This window comes from Musa acuminata, chromosome BXJ3-5 (genome assembly GCF_036884655.1).
Source record: "Musa acuminata AAA Group cultivar baxijiao chromosome BXJ3-5, Cavendish_Baxijiao_AAA, whole genome shotgun sequence".
Classification (NCBI taxonomy): domain Eukaryota; kingdom Viridiplantae; phylum Streptophyta; class Magnoliopsida; order Zingiberales; family Musaceae; genus Musa; species Musa acuminata.
This window is the reverse complement of record NC_088353.1, coordinates 3,529,400-3,548,599: the sequence shown is the minus strand read 5'-3', so window position 1 is coordinate 3,548,599 and position 19,200 is coordinate 3,529,400. Positions and strand designations below refer to the sequence as shown.

The following is a 19,200-nucleotide window of genomic DNA, read 5'->3' as shown; positions in this document are numbered from 1 at the left end:
ATACCCTTATGAATTGTTATTTTTACGGTTTATATCGCAGAAACTTTCGTTAGCGGACACTAATATTCCTCATGAAGTCATGCATTGGTTAGCATATTTAGGCATTCAAATAATACTGTAATAAGACAAGGGCAATTTTGACATTCCATCGCCTCTCATGGCCCCACTGTCGGCCCGGTCTTTACATATAAATGCCATCCACAAGCTGTCTCTCTCTCTCTCTCGTTCTCTCTTAGCTCGCGTCCTTCCTCTGTCACGCTCTCGCGCCTTGGCGTCGCTCCACTCTCCGCACCTCACTGCGACTGCCATTTCGGGGATTTCCACTGTAAGTCCTCCTCCCTTCTCTCCCCCTCGAAGTCTCTGCTCTAGATGGAGAGATCGACGTAACTATCGATTTATTTTGCTTCTGTTTGGGATTCGAGGATCTTCGATCTTTCGCATGACTGATGCGGAATGCTTGTTTGTGTTTTTGGTTTCTCTCGAGTGCAGAGATTGCAAGCGGAGATGAAGAACTCGTTATCGGATCACGATCTCTTCATCGACAGCGAGGAGGATGATGACGCAAACGAGGAGGACGAGGAGGAGGAGGGGAGCAAGGTGTACCCGTCGGAGGTCGCCGGCGGCGACGCTGACGGCTCCGATTCGCCCTCCGACGATGACTGCCTTCTGCGGAGCAGGCCCAGCTCTCACTCCACCAATTGGCCCCAAAGTTACAGGTAACCCCGTGGAGCCGGATGGATGATCTGGTGCTTGCCTTACGATCGCGATCCAACGGCCGGAAAGGTCCCTCGAGTTACAGCCGTGAGATCTCGATCTGGGTCGATGGGTTGGCGGTGGGAGTTAGTTAGCAGGTAGCGTGCGCGGCGAGTCGCGATGAGTCGGGAGTTGATGGATGGAGGGAGAATTATCTGGGAATATTTTCTTTAAATCCAGATTGGCCGATCTGTTAGACGCATAGAATATTTTGAAGGATGTTGGACGAGATCTTCGGGCGATTGTCTTCGTCCCCATCGACGCCCATTGGTTCTAATTTCTACATGTTGTTAGCATAGGATCTCAGTCAAGTCCCTACGTAGATTAAGAAGATGAGATTGACGTGGAGTTGGTTCCGAATAGAGGTGGCAAGCAGTTTAACCAAATCAATCGAAATTAGTATAGCAAGTGGAGCAATGAAACGGTGTTTGAAATCTTGAGGACTTCAATCTACAGTCCCACTTAATCTACGTAATCTAGCGTCCGTGGGACTCTTATAAATGCCTTCGGTAGGCTTAGTTTTCCGAGATCCTCGAGAGCGGTGATAGACTGGGTAGCAATGCGAAAAGGTGCTTGTGGCCTTAAAGAGTGCTGGGGAAGATGACAGGTTGCGGTTATGCAGCAGCATCGGTGATGACAGTGAATCGGAAACCGAGCTGATGGGTTTGATTTGGAAGTGTGGGGCACGCCCTCGTGGTGAGGATGAGGAATCCTGTTCCACGTTGCCAGTGAGCAGGTGAAACGAACTTTAGATTCGTGGTCTTCTTCCTTTTTTGGTTCTTTCTTCTGCAGGTTTTCTTCGGTAAATATTGTTTTAGATTAATAAGTTCCTTTGGGGTGATTAGAACGCTCCAGGAAAAACTAATTTTAAGAGCCTTGTATGAAAGAATGTACCACCAGTTAGAAGAAGGTTGGAGCTTTTACTATATTAATTTCTTTCTACAAGTATTATATTAAATTATATATACAAGATGTTCTGATACGAGTTGAACCAAGATAGAAAAGAATTGGATCGAGGGTAAATAAAAGCAGGAAAATGACTGTCTTTCACTGTTTTCCATGAAACCGAACTGCATGGTGAAAAAAATGAAAACACAATTTTCTCTTTGCTTTTGTTTGGCATGCTGGAGAAAAAGATTTGCTCTCCTTTTAAAATAATATATTGAATAAGGAGGTTCTTGTAGACATTTTCTTTTTCATTTTCTGGGATAAAATCCAGGATGGTATGCTATTTTTTTCTTAGATTTAGAATATTTTTTATATTTTGTGGGATGCTTTTTTTTCCTTAAAATTCAGAAAAAGTTGTCGTGTATTTTTGGGCTTCTTAGAAGAAAATAAATTCTTCATGTTTTTGCAATCACAACATCTAAGACAATCATGATCAAATGAAATTGTAGTTCTGAATGAGAAATAAACTAATGGACCTTTAATTGGCTATTCTAAGGGACATTTATATACATATACATACATATAGTTTACTTAACTTTTTTACTTACAATTTTATATGTATTACAATTGATCTGCTATTTTAGGATTTAATATGCGCCATGATTTAATAGTTAATTGTTTTGAATAAATAAGTATTTAAATTTAAATTGATTGGTTACTATAGATGGAAATATATCTTTTGATAATTTTAGTGATTTTTATCAAGAAGATTACAATTGGTTTTTTATATTTGTTTCAACTAAATACCAATTTAAATATGTTTGATATAGTTATAACAACTAAACCCGATCCCATTCCTGTTTTTTTATTATTCCTGATATGAAGATTGCATAAGGTAGTTTAGGATTACTAAATTTGAAGACTGTTAATATAATAGTTCATTTGAAGTATCTGCTTGTTTGATTAAGAATCTGCTTGTTCGATTATATTGGATCTTTTTAGTTGCTTGAAGATAAAAAAGCATTTATGCTTTTGACTTTTTTTATATGATTCTACCTCATGAATCTCAACTTAGACTGATTGTTGATTATATATATATATATATATATATATATATATATATATATATATATATACATGTATGTATGTATGTATGTATGTATGTATGTATACACACATTATATAGTTTATATAATTTATTGATCTTTAGTTAATATTCAAAGGTGGAATGTGATTGATGTAAAGCCTTAAAATGTGAACTAAACAAAAAAAAAAAAAAATTCATGTTTCTATTTTTTTTTTTCAGGCAATCCATTGACATGTACAGTGGTCTGTCACCAGCCACAGGGTTTTTGGGGACTCCAACCCTTAGCAGATTGTCAAGTTCCTTCTTTTCTTCATTTCGAGTCAAGCACACCCCAGAAAAAACAGCCTCACTTATTAAGCCTTTGCTGCCCACTACTACTGCTGATGAGCAACCACAAGAAGAAAGACAAAGCTCTGATTCGCTATTGACCCCTCTACTGCCATCAAGAAAGCCATCTTTGGAGAAGATACAAGAGAAAGTCTTTCATGAGTTACCAAGCTCCCGAAATTCTTCCTATGGACAAGCGGTGTTCAACGGTGTGTACATCTCAATCTCATCCTTTACAATAATGTTCAAATTATTTTTATTTCTTAGGATTCATTATCTATTTTATATATCTTTGTTACATGGCAACATAGGCCAGGAAAGTACAAGGTAACCAATAAATCATGCACTTTTACTTTTCTATATATGTTAACCTTGATGTTGCCATATATTTGCAGTTGCTAGAGGACTATTTGCTAGGCTGGATCACATTAAAATATAGGATTTGCTTACCATGCAAAATTTGGCATTTTGGAACCAACTCAAGTATTTACGGCACAAAAAAAAATGGTAAACATAGACCTGCTTGGTTTGGTGATTTTGATCTCAACATCAGCAGTAACTTGACTGTAGAGTTAATTCATGCAACTTATCTTAAGAAGCTCGAGATAAATGGAGATTTTCTTTTGAAATGAATCTTCAAACTTCAAAAAAAAGGAAAATCTTCAAACTTCTATTAGTGCACACAACATATGGATCACCCCCCAGCTAGTTTCTAGAATCATAAAGCCGATAAGATAGAGCATGACCACTGCTAACACCAGTTCCTGTCAATTCTTGGTGAAAAACTTGATTCCAATGTGCATTAAAGATTAGGCTGGGAAAAGATTAAACAAAAATAAATAGAAAAAAAAGTATTGACCATTAGCATGCATCTGTTCATGCAAATCTTGAAAATAGTATTTCTTTGGCATAATGACTTCCTGAAGGTCAAGAAGCACTGAATGATGATCTTACAGTTGAAGTTCATGGATATATTTTGATTATCATATTTTTACAATATTTTCATAATTTCATGCTGGTTAATAATGAGCTTGCAAGCTTGCACATATAATTCATTTGTTAGTTTTTATTTAAATGAGGCAATTATTACTAGTACTTGTGTTAGAGTTTGGATGATGTTTTGTTCCTAGTGATCCATCCTAAACTTTCTGTTTATCTCTTGCCATGTGTAACTGGTATATTACAGATTATCAGAAATATTATAGATTATTAGGAAATATTAATGTATGGGGAGAGATTGAAACAAAAAGGACTAGTAGCATAATCCTATTGTGATACGATTTGAAAGAGTTGGATAAAATACATATCGGATTGGTTCACAACTTAACAAACTTAATATTTTAGGTGAAATTAGTATCCAATAATGTATGTTAACTTTGACAAAAGATTTTGGCCTCAAATGCTTTGAATCTCACATGGGTATTTCTTTGTGAAGCGAGGAGGAAGTTGTTGGGATGCAAGCTTAGGACATGAATCTATGTAACTTTGACAAAAGGTGAGAGGTTTTTCATTTCACTGTTTGTAATAAAATACACCTTGATTTATACCAATAATAAAAAATTGTACTACAAAAATATATAACAGGAAATTTGTACATTTATTGCTACTTTTTGCAATGAATAATGCAGTTGGTAGTATGTTTTGGTAACACTTGATCATGATGAAGAAATCCTAGTGATGCAAATCTCTTTATTAATCTTTTGCTGCTTAAAATCTTGGTTCACAGCACTGTCATCTTCATGAAAGGTGATCCTTGACATTATTTTTATGAGTTTGGCTTCAACAAACTCACATAATTGACAACTCATTTAACATCCTCAACTTCTTTTCTTCACATTAAGTAAAACTTGTGGTTAGGGATGAATGTTTTATGTGGCGTTGGGATCCTTTCGACCCCTTATGCTGTCAAAGAAGGAGGATGGCTTGGTCTTTCCATACTTCTGACATATGCGGTGCTTGCCTGGTACACTGGCATTCTGCTGCGCCATTGCTTGGACAGTCAACAAGGTCTGGCAACGTACCCTGACATAGGTCAGGCTGCCTTTGGCACTACTGGTCGCATTGCCATCTCTGTAAGGCCTTCATTTCAATGGCAACTTCCTGTACTTTTTTAAATTTATTTTTTAATAGATTCAATGAACTAACACTTTGACTTCTATTATACTCTCATGACATGCAGATAATCCTCTACTTGGAATTGTATGTAAGTAAAAATACTTCAACCCTCATCATCATCATATCAATCTTTATTATGTTGAGTTTTTATAACAGTCTGATGAGGTAAGACTTGCGATTAGAATTAAGAACTCTAGTATCTTAGCAAGAATTATTCCAATATTCATTGAAAAAAAATCATATTACACTAAATTATGCTAAAAAATGGGACTTTTTATTCTAATCAATTGTAATAACTATCCTACGAACCATAAAGAATTAGACTTGGTAAATTTGTTAGGTCCTTGTTTAACCAATCTGATATTATTCACAATTTCTAATGCACATTGGTTTTGCAGGCTTCTTGTGTTGAGTATATTATATTAGAGAGGGATAACTTGTCATCACTGTTTCCAAATGCTCAACTGAATATAGGTGGGACACACATAGACTCTCATCTACTTTTTGCTACCTTGACTACTGTTATAGTTCTCCCGACAACATGGCTGCGAGATCTTAGTGTTCTTAGTTACATATCAGGTCAGTAGAACTTTTTTACTTGCTAATTGTTGCAGTTGTCAGTAACACTAGTGTAATTGGTAAAATGTATGAGGTTAACATTTTAATGGATAATTTGTTCAAACTGCTCGAAAAACAAAAAGCACTTTGGGATATAATTTATCATTGTTTATAATCAGTATTTTAAAGCTTACAAGTTTGTATTTATGCCTCTGGCCATCACCTACATGATTATGTGGTGATTGTGGCATGAACAATATTTCTGCAGTTCAAGATGCCATTTGAAAGCAATAATTGAAATTTTCTCTAAATCTCTGAGAACTTAATAACTCTTAGGTATATGTATCAAATAAATCATGTGCACTGACAGAATTTGATCATAACTATTGGGTTTAATATTTTATGCTGATTAAATTACAAAGTAATACTGTTCTCCTTAAATTGTTCTTTATTTTAAGCAAACGGTGATGGATTGGCAGTCACCAAATTACTACTTATAATTAGAATACCCCTTTATTGTTAAATTCAATCAAACATTTGAATATTCATGCCTAATTATACAGAAAAAAATCCTTCTACTTATAGTTTTTCTCAATATTTGGCAGTTGGAGGAGTTATTGCATCTGTGTTGGTAGTACTGAGCTTATTTTGGGTTGGTCAATTCGATCATGTTGGTTTTCAAAATAAGGGCACTCCACTAAACCTATCAGGTATTCCAATTGCCATTGGCATATATGGATTCTGCTATTCAGGTCATGCAGTTTTCCCAAACATATATTCCTCATTGAAGAAACCCAACCAGTTCCCCTCCGTTCTCTTTGTAAGGTGAGTAATGATTCAAAACATGTTATTACTCAATTACCTTTCACTGATATGTATATGCACTCACAATAAAGAAATATAATTATACGTATGCAATCATCTTTGTAGTTTTGTAATTTGCACTGTGATGTATGCTGCGGTTGCTGTGATGGGTTACACTATGAATGGGGAGTCAACGCTGTCACAGTTCACCCTCAACATGCCACAAAATCTATTGGCTTCGAAGGTCGCTGTGTGGACTACGGTATCAATTACATCCTGGACTCATTGCTTTATGCTCCTTGCTCATTGATTGCAAACTTTAATGCATTGATTTATAGACAACATGAAATATTAGTCTTAATTGTACTTTTTTGCTAAAGCTATTTGCATTTGTTGTAGCTGTCCTCGAGAGACGTAAGAAAAATGAAAAATTGGATTTCACCTAGAAATTACATTTCGAGGAATCTTAGATGTATATCATAAATATGTTAATTGTATAAAAAATATTTATATGTGATGTTTATCTGTAATCATTACTGGAAGGATCCTACCTTTGTTTAGAATGCTGCACATATCATACTAAAATTATCTACAATAATGTGATCATAATTAAATCTGTGACATGAATTTTTAGAGAGTTTTGAACAGATTTGGTTAAGTTATAAATGTATGTTAATTCTCACAATAAAACCACCAGTATCTTTTGAAGTATAAGACAATAGTTTAATATGACTCACAGATTTTCAAAGAAGAATATATCTTAGATATGATATCTTTGATGCGTTAAGATTTTGATTGACTAGGTAATGTATTTGTCTTCAAAATTTTGACATGCTAGAAAATGGTTGAATTAGCTGCTAATGTTCTTTTATGGACTTTGGTTGCAGGTGGTGAACCCAATAACTAAATATCCTTTGAATTGTTATTTCATTCACGTAAGATGATATAAAGCATGAACTAATAAATAATTGCATTTTCTAATTGATTTTAGATATCAGTTCAAAATTTCTTTGTTTACGTCTATCAAAGAATTCTATTTAATGATGATACTCTTTTAAGTTCTAAAATTTAAAATATATAATAAATAATTCTGGATTATTCATAGTAAACTAAAATTTGGACATATCCTTAACTACTGAAAACATATGCATTAACGCTGACTCCTTTGGCATTGAGTTTGGAGGAGTTGTTACCGGCAAACAGTTCGAACTCACACTTGTATGCAATCATGATAAGAACAACGCTGGTTCTTTCTACTTTAATAGTGGCTCTTTCAATTCCTTTCTTTGGTAAGTTTATTTTTCATTTGCTTTCTTCTCAATTTCACAATATCTTTAAAATATTAAAATATTTTCTAAATGCTAATATTCTAAAAGGTTTACACTTTCATTTCATGGGTTGACAATGTTATGATCTAGAGTTTTGCATTTCTAGTAAGTTTTTTCAGCTTGTAAAACTTAAATTTGTATCATTGGATATCATATCAGGATTGGTAATGGCTTTGATTGGATCATTGCTCACCATGCTTGTGGTAAGTCCTGTCCTTTCTCCTTTAAAAATTTATGTAATTATATTATTTTTAATCACTAATTTTTATTACAGACTTTGATTCTTCCATGTGCTTGCTTTTTGAGCATACTTCGGGGCAGAGTGACAAGGACTCAGGTAATGCTTTTTGATTATTGCATTACGTATGTCTGCCCTTCATATCTCTGCCATGAGTTTGCTGTCCAATGAATGTATAATATGTGCAAATTTAGTCAAATGAATATCTGAGCTAAATAAAAAAATTCATCACCAAAATCTTTCATAAATATGTGCTTTATGGAAACTATTTTAGTTGACTTGAAATGTACAATGTGATGTTACCATGTTTGTTTTGACATACTTTCCATGTCCATCTCACCAAAGGATCATATATATATTTTTAATCTTTTATATAATTTATTTTAAGAATTCAACTTGGTGTAATAAGTAAACAAAAAACATAAATTTTTTTTACATAATTTTATATAGTGATGATGTCGAGGTTATTGATAAAAACAATACTGACTGATGGTATGAAAGCATATATTTTAGACTGAGGTACAATTTAGTAATAGTTTCTATTTATTTATCCACTTTCTATATAATGCACAAGGTAAATAATTTAATGTTTAATGTTCTGATATTTTGTATTTGGATACATCGAAAGTTCTCAATGATTATTTGAATAAAAGCATCTGATACATTGATTTCAATTTTAGGGCCTGTTGTGCATCTTCATCATCGCAATTGGAGCGGTCTCTTCCATTCTAGGCACGACCACATCGCTCTCCAAAATTATAGGCCAACTGAGTTCATAATTTATGCCAACAACCGAATAAAGTCTATTGTTCCTTGTTTTCATTTCACTGTTCCTATTCCTTTATTGTTTATTCAAATAAATTTTATTAGAAGATGTCGAATTTATTGTCTTTTTTTTTTTTGGGTCATTTTAATAGATGCAAAAGTATAAAGAAGTGTAGGGACATGTAATTGAGATTATCTATTTATATATGGTTTGTGTCTTATATCACATTGTGGCATTTCCTGGTGTGTTTAAATCTGAGTATGTTATTAGACATGTTTCTTATACTTCATTCCAAACTTGTACACTACCATATCACATGTTTATTTGCATCGAAGGTCAAATTCTTTAACATTAATAAATAAATAAATAAACATATATATATTCACTCCGAAAAATTTGTCGGGTTTACGTGGTCTTTGCGAAGGGGAGGAGTGCGGCCGCACATGAAGTGGGTGCAGCAGCAGACACGTGGCGGAGGGTTCGTTTCTTCGAACACGATCGCGCATGCCCATCATCTGTCGCAGTGATCACCACGCCGACGCACTAAATAAGGAGGCATTGATGAGTGCCGTAGCGGCATTTCGAGCCGCCATCCCCGCCCCCCTCCTCTCCCTCCCTGCCGCCTCCTGTCGCTCGCCTTCTTGCCGTCTCCTTATTCGCGGTGGTACTCCGTCCCCCGTCTTCCCTGCTCTTCATCTTGTTCTCCGTCGATGGCGACGCCTCCGCCGCCCTCATGCGTCTCCGCTTCTTTGGAGAAGCAGTTCGAAGACTTTCGTGTCCAACTCGACGAGACAGCGAGCGTTCGGGAGCGAATCAGAGCCGTGGTGATGGAGATGGCGGCCACCGTCCGGCTCATGAACGCCCGTCTTCTTTTGGTCCACCACTCCCTCCCCAACCCAGGTTCCAAGCTTTCGGAGACAATACTTAAATAATAATAATTTTTTGGTCTGCTTTAATACATATTTGCTTGATTCAATGGCACGATTGTGGACAGACGTCCTGGAGAAGGCTAGGGCTCAGGCAGGGGTGCTGAAGGGGCTTTTCGGTAGGCTTGCCGAAATCCTTCGTGAATGTCCTGGACAGTATTACAGGTGGGCGTATTCTCTTTGGAGAGTCGGTAACATTGTTCTTGTTGTCCTTCTGTTACAGGCTAACTCGAGGTACTTGTTTGGGATAGATTCCATGGAGACTGGAGGTGTGAGACTCAGACGGCAGTTTCATTGATAGAGTTTCTGCATTGGTTGGATACAGGCAGTCTTCTTATGCATCCTGAAGCTGAAAAGATTCTAGGATGTAAGGTTTTCTTTCCCACTAAAGATCTTCCTTCCACAATTTAATGATTCGCATACACTGCATTAATGACAAGTGCACCTGTTTAGATATGGTTTCACAGTTCAAATTCATCAACTCTGCTATGGAGATATATCCTGCACTGTGATAAAAGAGATCTAAAATTGTAGTGCTTACATAGACCTAAAAGAGACCTAAACTTGTGGGATATGGAAAGACATTATTGATTAGGACGTTATGCTTTATATGGACCCTTTGTGATTGTCTCATTTTCTCTTCTAGTCTTTGTTATTTACTTCGTGACTAGCTTATAGCAAACTGAGGAGACTAAGTGCATTTGGTTCTGCCTCGAAGAACATTTTACATTTGATCAATTAACTTTAATCTCCCCCTATCATTTATATATACTAACAAAAAAGTGGAATGTATTTTAAGGTGCGAAACCATAATAGAACTGTGAATTAGTTGCTGAAGTTTTTGGTATTATTAATATAAAAATGAGGTTGTTTATATTGACATTTGCCTGTTCTTGGCCCGACAAACATATGGAACAAACCAATCCGACTTTCAATGGATTGAACCATTTTATATTGTCTCTCTGAGTCATGTCAGTTTTCCAGTTGCCAGACATATTCAAAGTTTATTCATTAATCTTGGAAGAAGTTTGAAGATAGGAAAATCTAGTAGTTCCAATATCTTTCTTTTATTGTGACCTTGCTTGGCCTGATTCCACATCTACAAATGTGTAGGGGCCAATTTACTGTGTAATTTGGGTGTTTTACATATGGAAATTGTGTTGTTATCTTTATTTATTTATACCTCATACGATGGAAAGCATGAGGCTGAATGTTTTGGGAGAAAAAAATGTCATTTAAAAAAGAAAAAAATTAGAACTGTTTTAAGCTACAAACAGAAATAAGTTACCAAGCATTGGTTTTCATTTTTTTGAAGTGAAAAGAAAAGGTAATGCCAAGGCTGTCTACACTCTGAAGCTGTGTGCTTTTATTTTTAGAAATAATCATCATTATAAACATGACATGTTTCATTATAAACTCAAGAGATCTAAATTTCACCAGCAGAATGATTGCAGACCACAACAGATGGCAGTCATTAGGAAATTAACAAATATTTGATTTTGCTAAAAATTAGTTGCATCTTTCACTAGCAATTCATTGGGCCAGAGGTTAGCTGGAGCGCTGTTTATCCAACAATATTTCATCCATATTCAACAAAGTTCCTTTTTTTATTTTCTTCCTGAAATGCCACTTCTAGCATGTAATTATTTTTCTTTGCTTAACATGCAACCTTTTTTATCTCGTAAAATAACAAACTAGGAGTTACTAATTGTGTTATATTCTCTGTAGTGGATCCTTCAGAATTTGGATTGGACATTGAAGATTACCTTATTGGTTAGTCTCCTGCATAATTCATTCGATAACATTTTGGTTGTTGAGATTTGGATTTTTTATGTAATAGAATAAGCAATTGTGTTGACTCTTTATGTTCCCCAACAAACTACTGGATTATTGCTAATGGTTTGCATGGCTAACTTTGTGATTTTAATGTATAACATAATTGTTTATTTTTTATTCATAATCTTTTTGCGTTGCATGACAATATATGTAGATGAGTGTTTCTTCATTGTCACTCACCGTAGTCTCTGCATGGCATCCTAGACTACTATATATCATACTGTTGTCATAAAGTTGGTACTTGGTGGTATATTTCTATGCTTAATATTACTGATAAGGTCACCTTTTTGCAGGATTGTGTTTCATGTCGAATGAGTTGGTAAGATTTTTCTCCTACAAATCAGTTGGATTTTTATTTCATAGAAAATTACACTGTAGTTTATGGGTTTATTAAATCATGAAAAAATTTAGATATTGCCACATCATGGATCTTGACAAGTTCTGTTTGTGCGTAGAGTGAATAGGTCATATATACCTGATGACATAAGGCCATAGGTGCGAAGAAATAAGGGTCATAGTGATTGCTTAAGTTAGGCGTTCTGGATTAGCTCAATCTGTTGAAATTTAAATGGGTTAGGCTGGCTAAATTAGTGCTGGGTTGCTTCTTTCTTGGTGGAACGGATCTAGCTTTATCTATGCTAGCCGTTGCATCATTGCTGTACGTGTGCTTCAGATGCTTTGTTGCTTCTCATCATCTAAGAAGCTGGATGAAAGAATGTGTCTCAACAAAAAGTATGCGGTATCTTTCCTTTTTCCCAACAAAACATATAGGATTCAATTTCATTTTTCCCTTTTTGTTGTTCTGCTGGCACCTAAGATTCAAACACCTGGCATGGCATGCAGCACTGTCATCAACTGTTCCAATGGCCTGCTGGCAAGAGGGATGCCAGCCAGCCATATTTAAAACCTTAGTCATCGGAATGTGGAGGAGACAAATCATACATAATGCGAATCCAACAAAATACAAACACATAATATGTAGATACAAATATATGATTTGTCATTGTGTTTTCAGAAGATATTTGTTTCCTATGTATAAAGTTCGACCTTACTCCTTATCTTCATAGATCATCGTGGACTGTGTTGTTCATACTTTTACAAAGAGATGTATGGGGATTGTGTCATAAATGTGAAACACACACACTAACAGGAATCGTAGTTGCTGTTTGACTTAGATCCATGGAATTCTTTTTAATCTTAAAATTAACTTTAGTTTCTGATACAATACCTTCTATTTCAGCCAAGATATGCTGTGAATCAAGTCACTGCTGGGGATTATGATTGCCCAAGGAAGGTGCTCAAGTTCTTAACTGATCTCCATGCATCTTTTCGGATGCTTAACCTACGGAATGACTTCTTGCGCAAAAAGTTCGATGGTAGGCTGTAAGATGTTCCGACACAACATGCATGCCTGCTGCAGATCTCTAATTGTTGATGCTTCGATGGGCAGGGATGAAATATGACTTGAGAAGAGTTGAAGAGGTGTACTATGATGTGAAGATTAGAGGTCTCGGATCTGGGGATTCTGACACACGAAGAGGCCGCCAGGTTACAATGAATCAATAGCCACCCACCCCCATGTCGTATGTTTATTTTTAGCTATTTGCCAAGATTGATGTGGCCAGTCATTTGTCATTGCCTGTTTCGCATCCGTAATGTTGTTTTGATGCCAACTGGAGGAGGGGCACCATCTCCTGCATGTTTGATGGCTTGCTCAGCCCTGAGGATGGCATCGTCTCCAGTCCATCGTCTTCTTCTCTGTTCTATGCTATGGTGAGGCTCCGCTCGTCCTGATGGATGACTGATAAAGATAAAGTGGGATCCACAATAAGAAGAGTTCAAACACTGCAAACTCTATATAGCAATATAAAGAAAAGAATAATGGTAAAAAGTAAATTATTTGTTATGTTCAAAGACAAGTAGTGTATCAAACAATGCTGCATGGGGAATTCATTAAAATTGGAGAAAGTAATCTTCTCACGCAACAAAACTATATTTCATGTACATTCTTGCAATAAACAACACTGGGCTTCTTTATATCAAATCAGATATTTTCACACATGATCCGCTTATTAGTTTTTGTGACGGGAGAGAGGATGTGAGGACAAGAACTCCCGATAGTCTTTCCGTACCGTCCATAGGATTTCTGCACACCTCCTCATGCTCGGCCGGCTCGTCTTGGTTGGAGCCAAGCACAGCAAGGCAAGCTCAAGGATCTTTTCCACCGCAAAGCTAGTTGCCAGGCTTGGCTTAAGGTTGGGATCCAGAGTCTGTATCCCGTTTCCTTCTGTGAATCTCTTCATAGCCTGTGACATTTAACCAACACAATCTAGATTTTAGTTGTCCGCTATTAACCAACAACAAAAGACATTCCAAAACTATTCACATATTTGTCCGCTCTTAACTTTCAGCAAAAATGCCAAACACTAGCAGTCAGCAGTAACATTTTGTTGATGCCCATAAAAGTATGAGAAAAAGAATGCCTCCATAATCCTTTCCTATTAGAAGAGACTCGTCCAGCACCAGAAGTGAGATTTCATAGGATCAACATTTTTTTCTTTCATCTTTTCCTCTGTTTAAGTCCTTCCGAATTTGATATTTGTCAAAAGAGAAAAAATATTCTTGTGACTAGGTTAGCTACCGATAGTTCTATCAGTAACTAATCAAAGAATTTCGAATGTTGCCGAATTAGCATATAGGTCGAAGCCAAACGTTTTCCAAAAGAAAGAGGGATCTTAACCTAAGGGCTAAACCAAAACCAATGTTGACTACTCCATGGTCTGAAGAATATTAAAGATTTTGAATTAAAGTGTGCTTCACTATGTAACTCTCGAATCTGGATCTCAAAGTTATAATAATGGCAACACCATATTTATTACTAGACAAAAGCACATGCAAGAAGCTCTCCGAAACATACCCATTTGGGTGTAAGCCGTTCGGTGAGTTCTCTCCTGGGTTCTATCGGGCGCCTGCCGGAGACCAACTCCACCAGCAATACACCAAATGAGTAGACATCACTCTTCTCTGTGAGTTGATAGGTTCTTAAATATTCTGGGTCAAGGTAGCCTGCAGTTCCTTTAACTTGGGTGGATATGTGGGTGACATCAGAATCCATCACAAAAAGTCGGGCAAATCCAAAATCAGCAACCTTAGCGCGCAGATTATCCGTCAGAAGGATGTTCGAGGATTTAATATCTCTGTGAATTATAGGATTATCTGCATTTCAAGAAAATTTATCCATTAGATTAGCAACTAGCAGAAAAAAAAAAAAATCCTCAACTTTCAACTGCAGAGTCACAGATACATATGCATAGATTGGCCACCGGAATTTCAAGTAAGACAGATTCCAACCAAAAAAGTTCTAATGACAGAGGCAAAAGAAAACTTTTATACCAATAGTGAAAATATTAAAATTGGATATTCATATGACAAATACAGATTTTAGTGATTTCTATTCTGGCTTCCAATCTGAAAATCTCAGAATTTTCAAAGCACATTGATATGCGCAATTCAGCCTGCATTTTCCCTTGTGATACACCAACCACACTGATTCACCACAGGCCTTCTCAGTTAGGATGGGCAACAATGGGAGGTTTGAATCTTCAAAGAAGTGGTTAACGACATAATAAATGCATTAACCACATTCAAAACGGTGATCACCAAGGGTGGAAGAGATCTGATCTGACGATCAAATTCTTGTTTAGTGGATCAAGCTTTTCCTGTTTGCACGATTGTGGGCCCAAAGCGATCATTTGGTAAAATATTTCGATAAGTTTTTACTGGACCTCCATCGTTCCCTAATGGACCAATAAATTAGGCACCTTTACAAGTTTACAAGTTCAGGTAATGTGAAGATAGCTATTCAACTCTATTCATGTAGTCATGATGAATCTGTAGTAAACATTCTCTAGCTGTCCAGTCTATAATTTGGGTTATGATACGATAAAACAAAGGAGCTATATATATATATATATATATATATATATATATATATATATATATATATATATATATAGATGGATAGATAGATAACACCAACCTGAATACACATGAAGGTATGTGATAGCATGAGCCACATCAATTGCAATATCTAACCGTGTAGCAAGATCCAGAATTTGTCCTCGCTGACCTGAAGTTTTGCTTAAAAATAGGTCAACAGGGCACCAACTTCCAACAGCAGAAAATCATAGCAGGTCAGAAGTGGAAACAGACGTTCACTAAACATTACAATATCAACTAGCAGTATGAAGTCAAGGAGGAAACCAATGCCGACTATATCAGCACTCACCACAATGGGAAATTAAGCATTAGGAACTTACAATCAAGATGTTCTCGAAGAGTTCCGTTGGAGACGTACTCAACAATGACAATTCTCTCATCCTGATGCTCCAAATATCCATGCAACCTAACCAAATTCAGATGCTCAATGCATGCCAGTGTTTGAATCTCATTCTGGAATTCGGCATTCAGATGGCTGTTGTGGGTATTCTACAAAGCATCACACCCCAACTTCAGTAGTAGGCTAAACTTAGATTAACAAGATCCAAGGAGAGACATGGTATCCACTCCAAATACCTTTTTGGCACGTTTAACCGCAACCACTGTGCCATCATCAAGCCGGGCTCGGTACACAGTCCCTGACCCTCCTTGTCCAATCTTCAAAGAAGGGGAGAAGTTCTTTGTCGCCTTCATGATCTCTGCTATGCTCAGTCTAATGCCTCCTGGTTCACTTCTAGAAGGGTTGTTGCCATTGCTATATATTCCCATACCGCGCGGCCTGCTACCTTGTAAGCTGCCATGAGAGCTTCCTTGGGTGCTAACAGATGGGGTGACTACAAGAAAAAGAATAATAATCTGATAAGCTACTGGATATGAAAATAAGTGGCCATGTTCTTTCTATCAAATCAATTACTAATAGACATTCTCATAAGAATCCATTAGATGAAGCATCAAATTTAACAAATAATTCTTACACTACCTCTGAAACATTAAACATTTACTTGATTTGTATAAATCTCTTGGTAAAATGGGTTCGATCGTACATCAATAACACAGACAAACAGGTGTCTGAATGCCTCAAAGTGATCTCATTAATCAACATTGGGAGTGAAATTTTGCAATAGTTTACAAGAGATATAAGGAATTATCAGAAGAATGAAGATTTTCCAAGAACATCAATAACTCCATCCATATCTCAATCTTAGGAATCTGACTATGTGAGGGTATAGAAGCAGATGATATATCCAAGAAATGACAAATCTAATGATTTAAGTTTTTTCTTTGGCACAATTGTTTGCAAATAAGAAAATTTAAGCTTCAGAAAAAAAAAAAGACTATCTTTTGCAGGTAATAAAAAGACAATCTTCATGCACTAAAGGAGACAAATTTCCCCCATCTTTTTTTCCTTTTTCCTCACAGGATCAGATCCCCTATGCACTGTTCTTAAAGCAGAAGCTTACGAGAAGGCGGCTTGAACTCCTCGGAGTCGTCCGCCGAGGGCGGCAGTCCGCCATCGTGCGAACCGAAGCACGAGGTGATCGCCCGGGCAGCGATCCGAACCGGGTTGCGGCTGGACGATGACGACGAGAAGCCGCCAGCGGATGACCCCGAGGACGCGGAGCTCCGGGAGACGTCCCAGATGTCACCGCTCCTCCGAACACCGTCGACAGGGCTGCGGTCGCCGAGCGGTGTCGCCGGGCTCCTCATCCTCCCCGACAATGGAAACCTCGGGGGCACGCTCCCTTGAGAAACCCGCTGGGCGTTTCGTGGCTACTTGCTTACACACGCTTTGGTGACCGGCGCGCAATAACGCTCGTCATTTTGGCCTCTACAGGTCAAAGTCAACATCCAGCAAGCGCTTGGAAAACTGACTACCGCCCACGAAACAACGCGTGGGTGGAGATGTCGACCTCTGCGTCGGGTTTACCGTGGGTTGACTTTCTGACGTGTGAATGGAAGAAGATTAATCATCACTTCTACACTGACAGAAAACCCAAATGATCGTTTTCTCAATCTTGTCATCGTTTTCCTGCAATTATTGTCATGCCTACTGCATTATTAGGCTTAGCAGCTGCATTAATAGCAAGAAAATTGCCATCACCGACGGATGCTCATGAGTCCTGCAAATGGCCATGAATGGACCAAGAAAAGCCAAACGTCGAACTTTTGGCCTCTCATAACACACCTTCGATACATCATTCAAGTATATCCATTTTGCTCTCCAGTTTAGAGAGAAGGGCTGGACCTGTAAGATTACAGATGTAGAACTGGAATGGCGTGGTTCGAAATCCTCGGCTTTGTTTGGGCATGTAATCTGCTGCTGGGCTGGAACATGAGGCCATACTTTATCGAATGCTGCGAAGCATCAGAGCAGCACATTGACAGATCCGAACAAGTGAGATAGTTGGTATGCCAACTAATGCGTTAGCTTGACGTTTCTGTCAGATTGCTGTTACGACATTCACGAACAGTGACGCAGGAGCCACCCAGTTCCAGACCATGGCACAAGGAAGGTGAAGAAGACTTTTAGCTCATGGAACCTAATGAGATGGAGAAGCATTTCGTCGAACACTTGTTTGTGTGAGATCTGTGTATGGATGGGTGTTAGATAGATGATCCCAGTGGCTAATGCCGAAATGATAAGAGAATAACAAGCATAATGACGATTGAAGTCACACGATAAAACACAAATAAGAAAGATAGATTATTATTGATGGCCGGCCGTCTTTCCTCTTAAATATAGATACTCATGTGGATGGAATTATTTAATGTATTATTTATTCCCTGTGGTCTTCTTGTCTCATCATATTGCTTAGAGTTTGACCAAACAACTCAGCTCATGCATGTGCAGAGAAAGAACACTTTGCTTACATGCTGTGATCAAAGAGTTCCTATGGTCAACTTGGGCACTTGACGAGGAAACAATGTATCTGGGCAACTCCACACGAAGGGTATGATGCGTCATTTACAAGTTCGATCTTGGGATGCATTACATCTAGTCACTCATATTTCAAGTTTGAGAAAGATCGAGCTGTCAATCGGATGCTTAATTTATTTCCTCATTGCATATTTCGTTCCTTAACAATCCGGTATAATTTTTTTAATGCGAGGTTTTACTTCCGATCCACGGTATAACAATCATCATTTCTACACATCGATGTATCCACGTCGACACAAACACTAATGAGATATTAGCGCCTATTCAACAACTTTGGTCTCTTAGCCCCATAAATGGTCCTGAGTCACATACTCATTTCCGTCGATATGTTCTTAAATCTCACTTAGTAAATATAAATACTAATAGGTATAATGTTGGTCGTCACTCTGCTTTTGCCCCAGTAGGCCAATTGGTAGTGTCACTAGCTTACTTGCAATATCAGGCTCTATTGTCACTAGCAACTATCGAGGTTCCCCGACCTGACGTGATGCTAACATCCCAAGAGTGCCCAAGGCCTATCAAACCATTAGTTAATGGGACACTTTAATCTCTAATTATGGAATTCAATGGACTGCACCGCCCTCAGTATACGCTACATGAATCCAAAGCATGGTCAACATACTCGATAGAGGATTCC

At 37.4% G+C, this 19,200-nt stretch overlaps 3 protein-coding genes across 4 annotated transcripts; 2 read left to right on the top strand and 1 right to left on the bottom strand.

Moving 5' to 3' along the window:
- Positions 1-233: 233 nt before the first annotated feature.
- LOC103984620 (amino acid transporter AVT1C) lies at positions 234-9,089 on the top strand. Of its 2 annotated transcripts, XM_065150549.1 has the most exons (13): positions 234-325; positions 490-716; positions 2,948-3,264; positions 4,913-5,127; positions 5,235-5,258; positions 5,569-5,749; positions 6,334-6,553; positions 6,659-6,794; positions 7,420-7,443; positions 7,680-7,821; positions 8,020-8,063; positions 8,135-8,197; positions 8,779-9,089. In XM_065150549.1, exons 2-13 carry the CDS (start codon positions 505-507, stop codon positions 8,875-8,877), a joined length of 1,677 nt encoding a protein of 558 aa, XP_065006621.1. In that variant the 5' UTR covers positions 234-325; positions 490-504; the 3' UTR covers positions 8,878-9,089. The 2 variants fall into 2 exon arrangements, with proteins under 2 accessions (XP_065006621.1, XP_065006623.1); XM_065150551.1 differs by lacking the exons at positions 234-325; positions 490-716 and adding an exon at positions 748-1,489.
- A 312-nt stretch (positions 9,090-9,401) lies between these two features.
- Positions 9,402-13,261, top strand: LOC103984621 (uncharacterized). The gene is made up of 7 exons (XM_009402155.3): positions 9,402-9,764; positions 9,859-9,955; positions 10,042-10,157; positions 11,519-11,563; positions 11,920-11,945; positions 12,867-13,002; positions 13,077-13,261. The coding sequence occupies exons 1-7, from the start codon at positions 9,575-9,577 to the stop codon at positions 13,190-13,192; spliced, it is 726 nt and encodes a 241-aa protein (XP_009400430.1). The 5' UTR covers positions 9,402-9,574; the 3' UTR covers positions 13,193-13,261.
- Positions 13,262-13,493: 232 nt separating this feature from the next.
- LOC135638860 (calmodulin-binding receptor-like cytoplasmic kinase 2) lies at positions 13,494-17,420 on the bottom strand. The gene is made up of 6 exons (XM_065152359.1): positions 17,086-17,420; positions 16,202-16,458; positions 15,946-16,114; positions 15,666-15,755; positions 14,544-14,842; positions 13,494-13,932 (listed from the first exon to the last, which is right to left on the bottom strand). Exons 1-6 carry the CDS (start codon positions 17,330-17,332, stop codon positions 13,699-13,701), a joined length of 1,296 nt encoding a protein of 431 aa, XP_065008431.1. The 5' UTR covers positions 17,333-17,420; the 3' UTR covers positions 13,494-13,698.
- Between the last annotated feature and the right edge of the window lie 1,780 nt (positions 17,421-19,200).

Excerpts from the sequence above, each read along its gene's own strand:
- LOC103984621 (XM_009402155.3), top strand. The coding sequence starts at position 9,575 with ATGGCGACGCCTCCGCCGCCCTCATGCGTCTCCGCTTCTTTGGAGAAG. Across the intron at positions 11,564-11,919 it reads CATTGAAGATTACCTTATTG|GATTGTGTTTCATGTCGAAT; the intron begins GTTAGTCTCCTG and ends ACCTTTTTGCAG. Across the intron at positions 11,946-12,866 it reads GTTTCATGTCGAATGAGTTG|CCAAGATATGCTGTGAATCA; the intron begins GTAAGATTTTTC and ends CTTCTATTTCAG.
- LOC103984620 (XM_065150549.1), top strand. The coding sequence starts at position 505 with ATGAAGAACTCGTTATCGGATCACGATCTCTTCATCGACAGCGAGGAG. Across the intron at positions 5,259-5,568 it reads TCCTCTACTTGGAATTGTAT|GCTTCTTGTGTTGAGTATAT; the intron begins GTAAGTAAAAAT and ends TTGGTTTTGCAG. Across the intron at positions 8,064-8,134 it reads CATTGCTCACCATGCTTGTG|ACTTTGATTCTTCCATGTGC; the intron begins GTAAGTCCTGTC and ends TTTTTATTACAG.
- LOC135638860 (XM_065152359.1), bottom strand. The coding sequence starts at position 17,332 with ATGAGGAGCCCGGCGACACCGCTCGGCGACCGCAGCCCTGTCGACGGT. Across the intron at positions 15,756-15,945 it reads TCTTCGAGAACATCTTGATT|GTCAGCGAGGACAAATTCTG; the intron begins GTAAGTTCCTAA and ends GCAAAACTTCAG. Across the intron at positions 14,843-15,665 it reads ATACCTTCATGTGTATTCAG|ATAATCCTATAATTCACAGA; the intron begins GTTGGTGTTATC and ends CTTGAAATGCAG.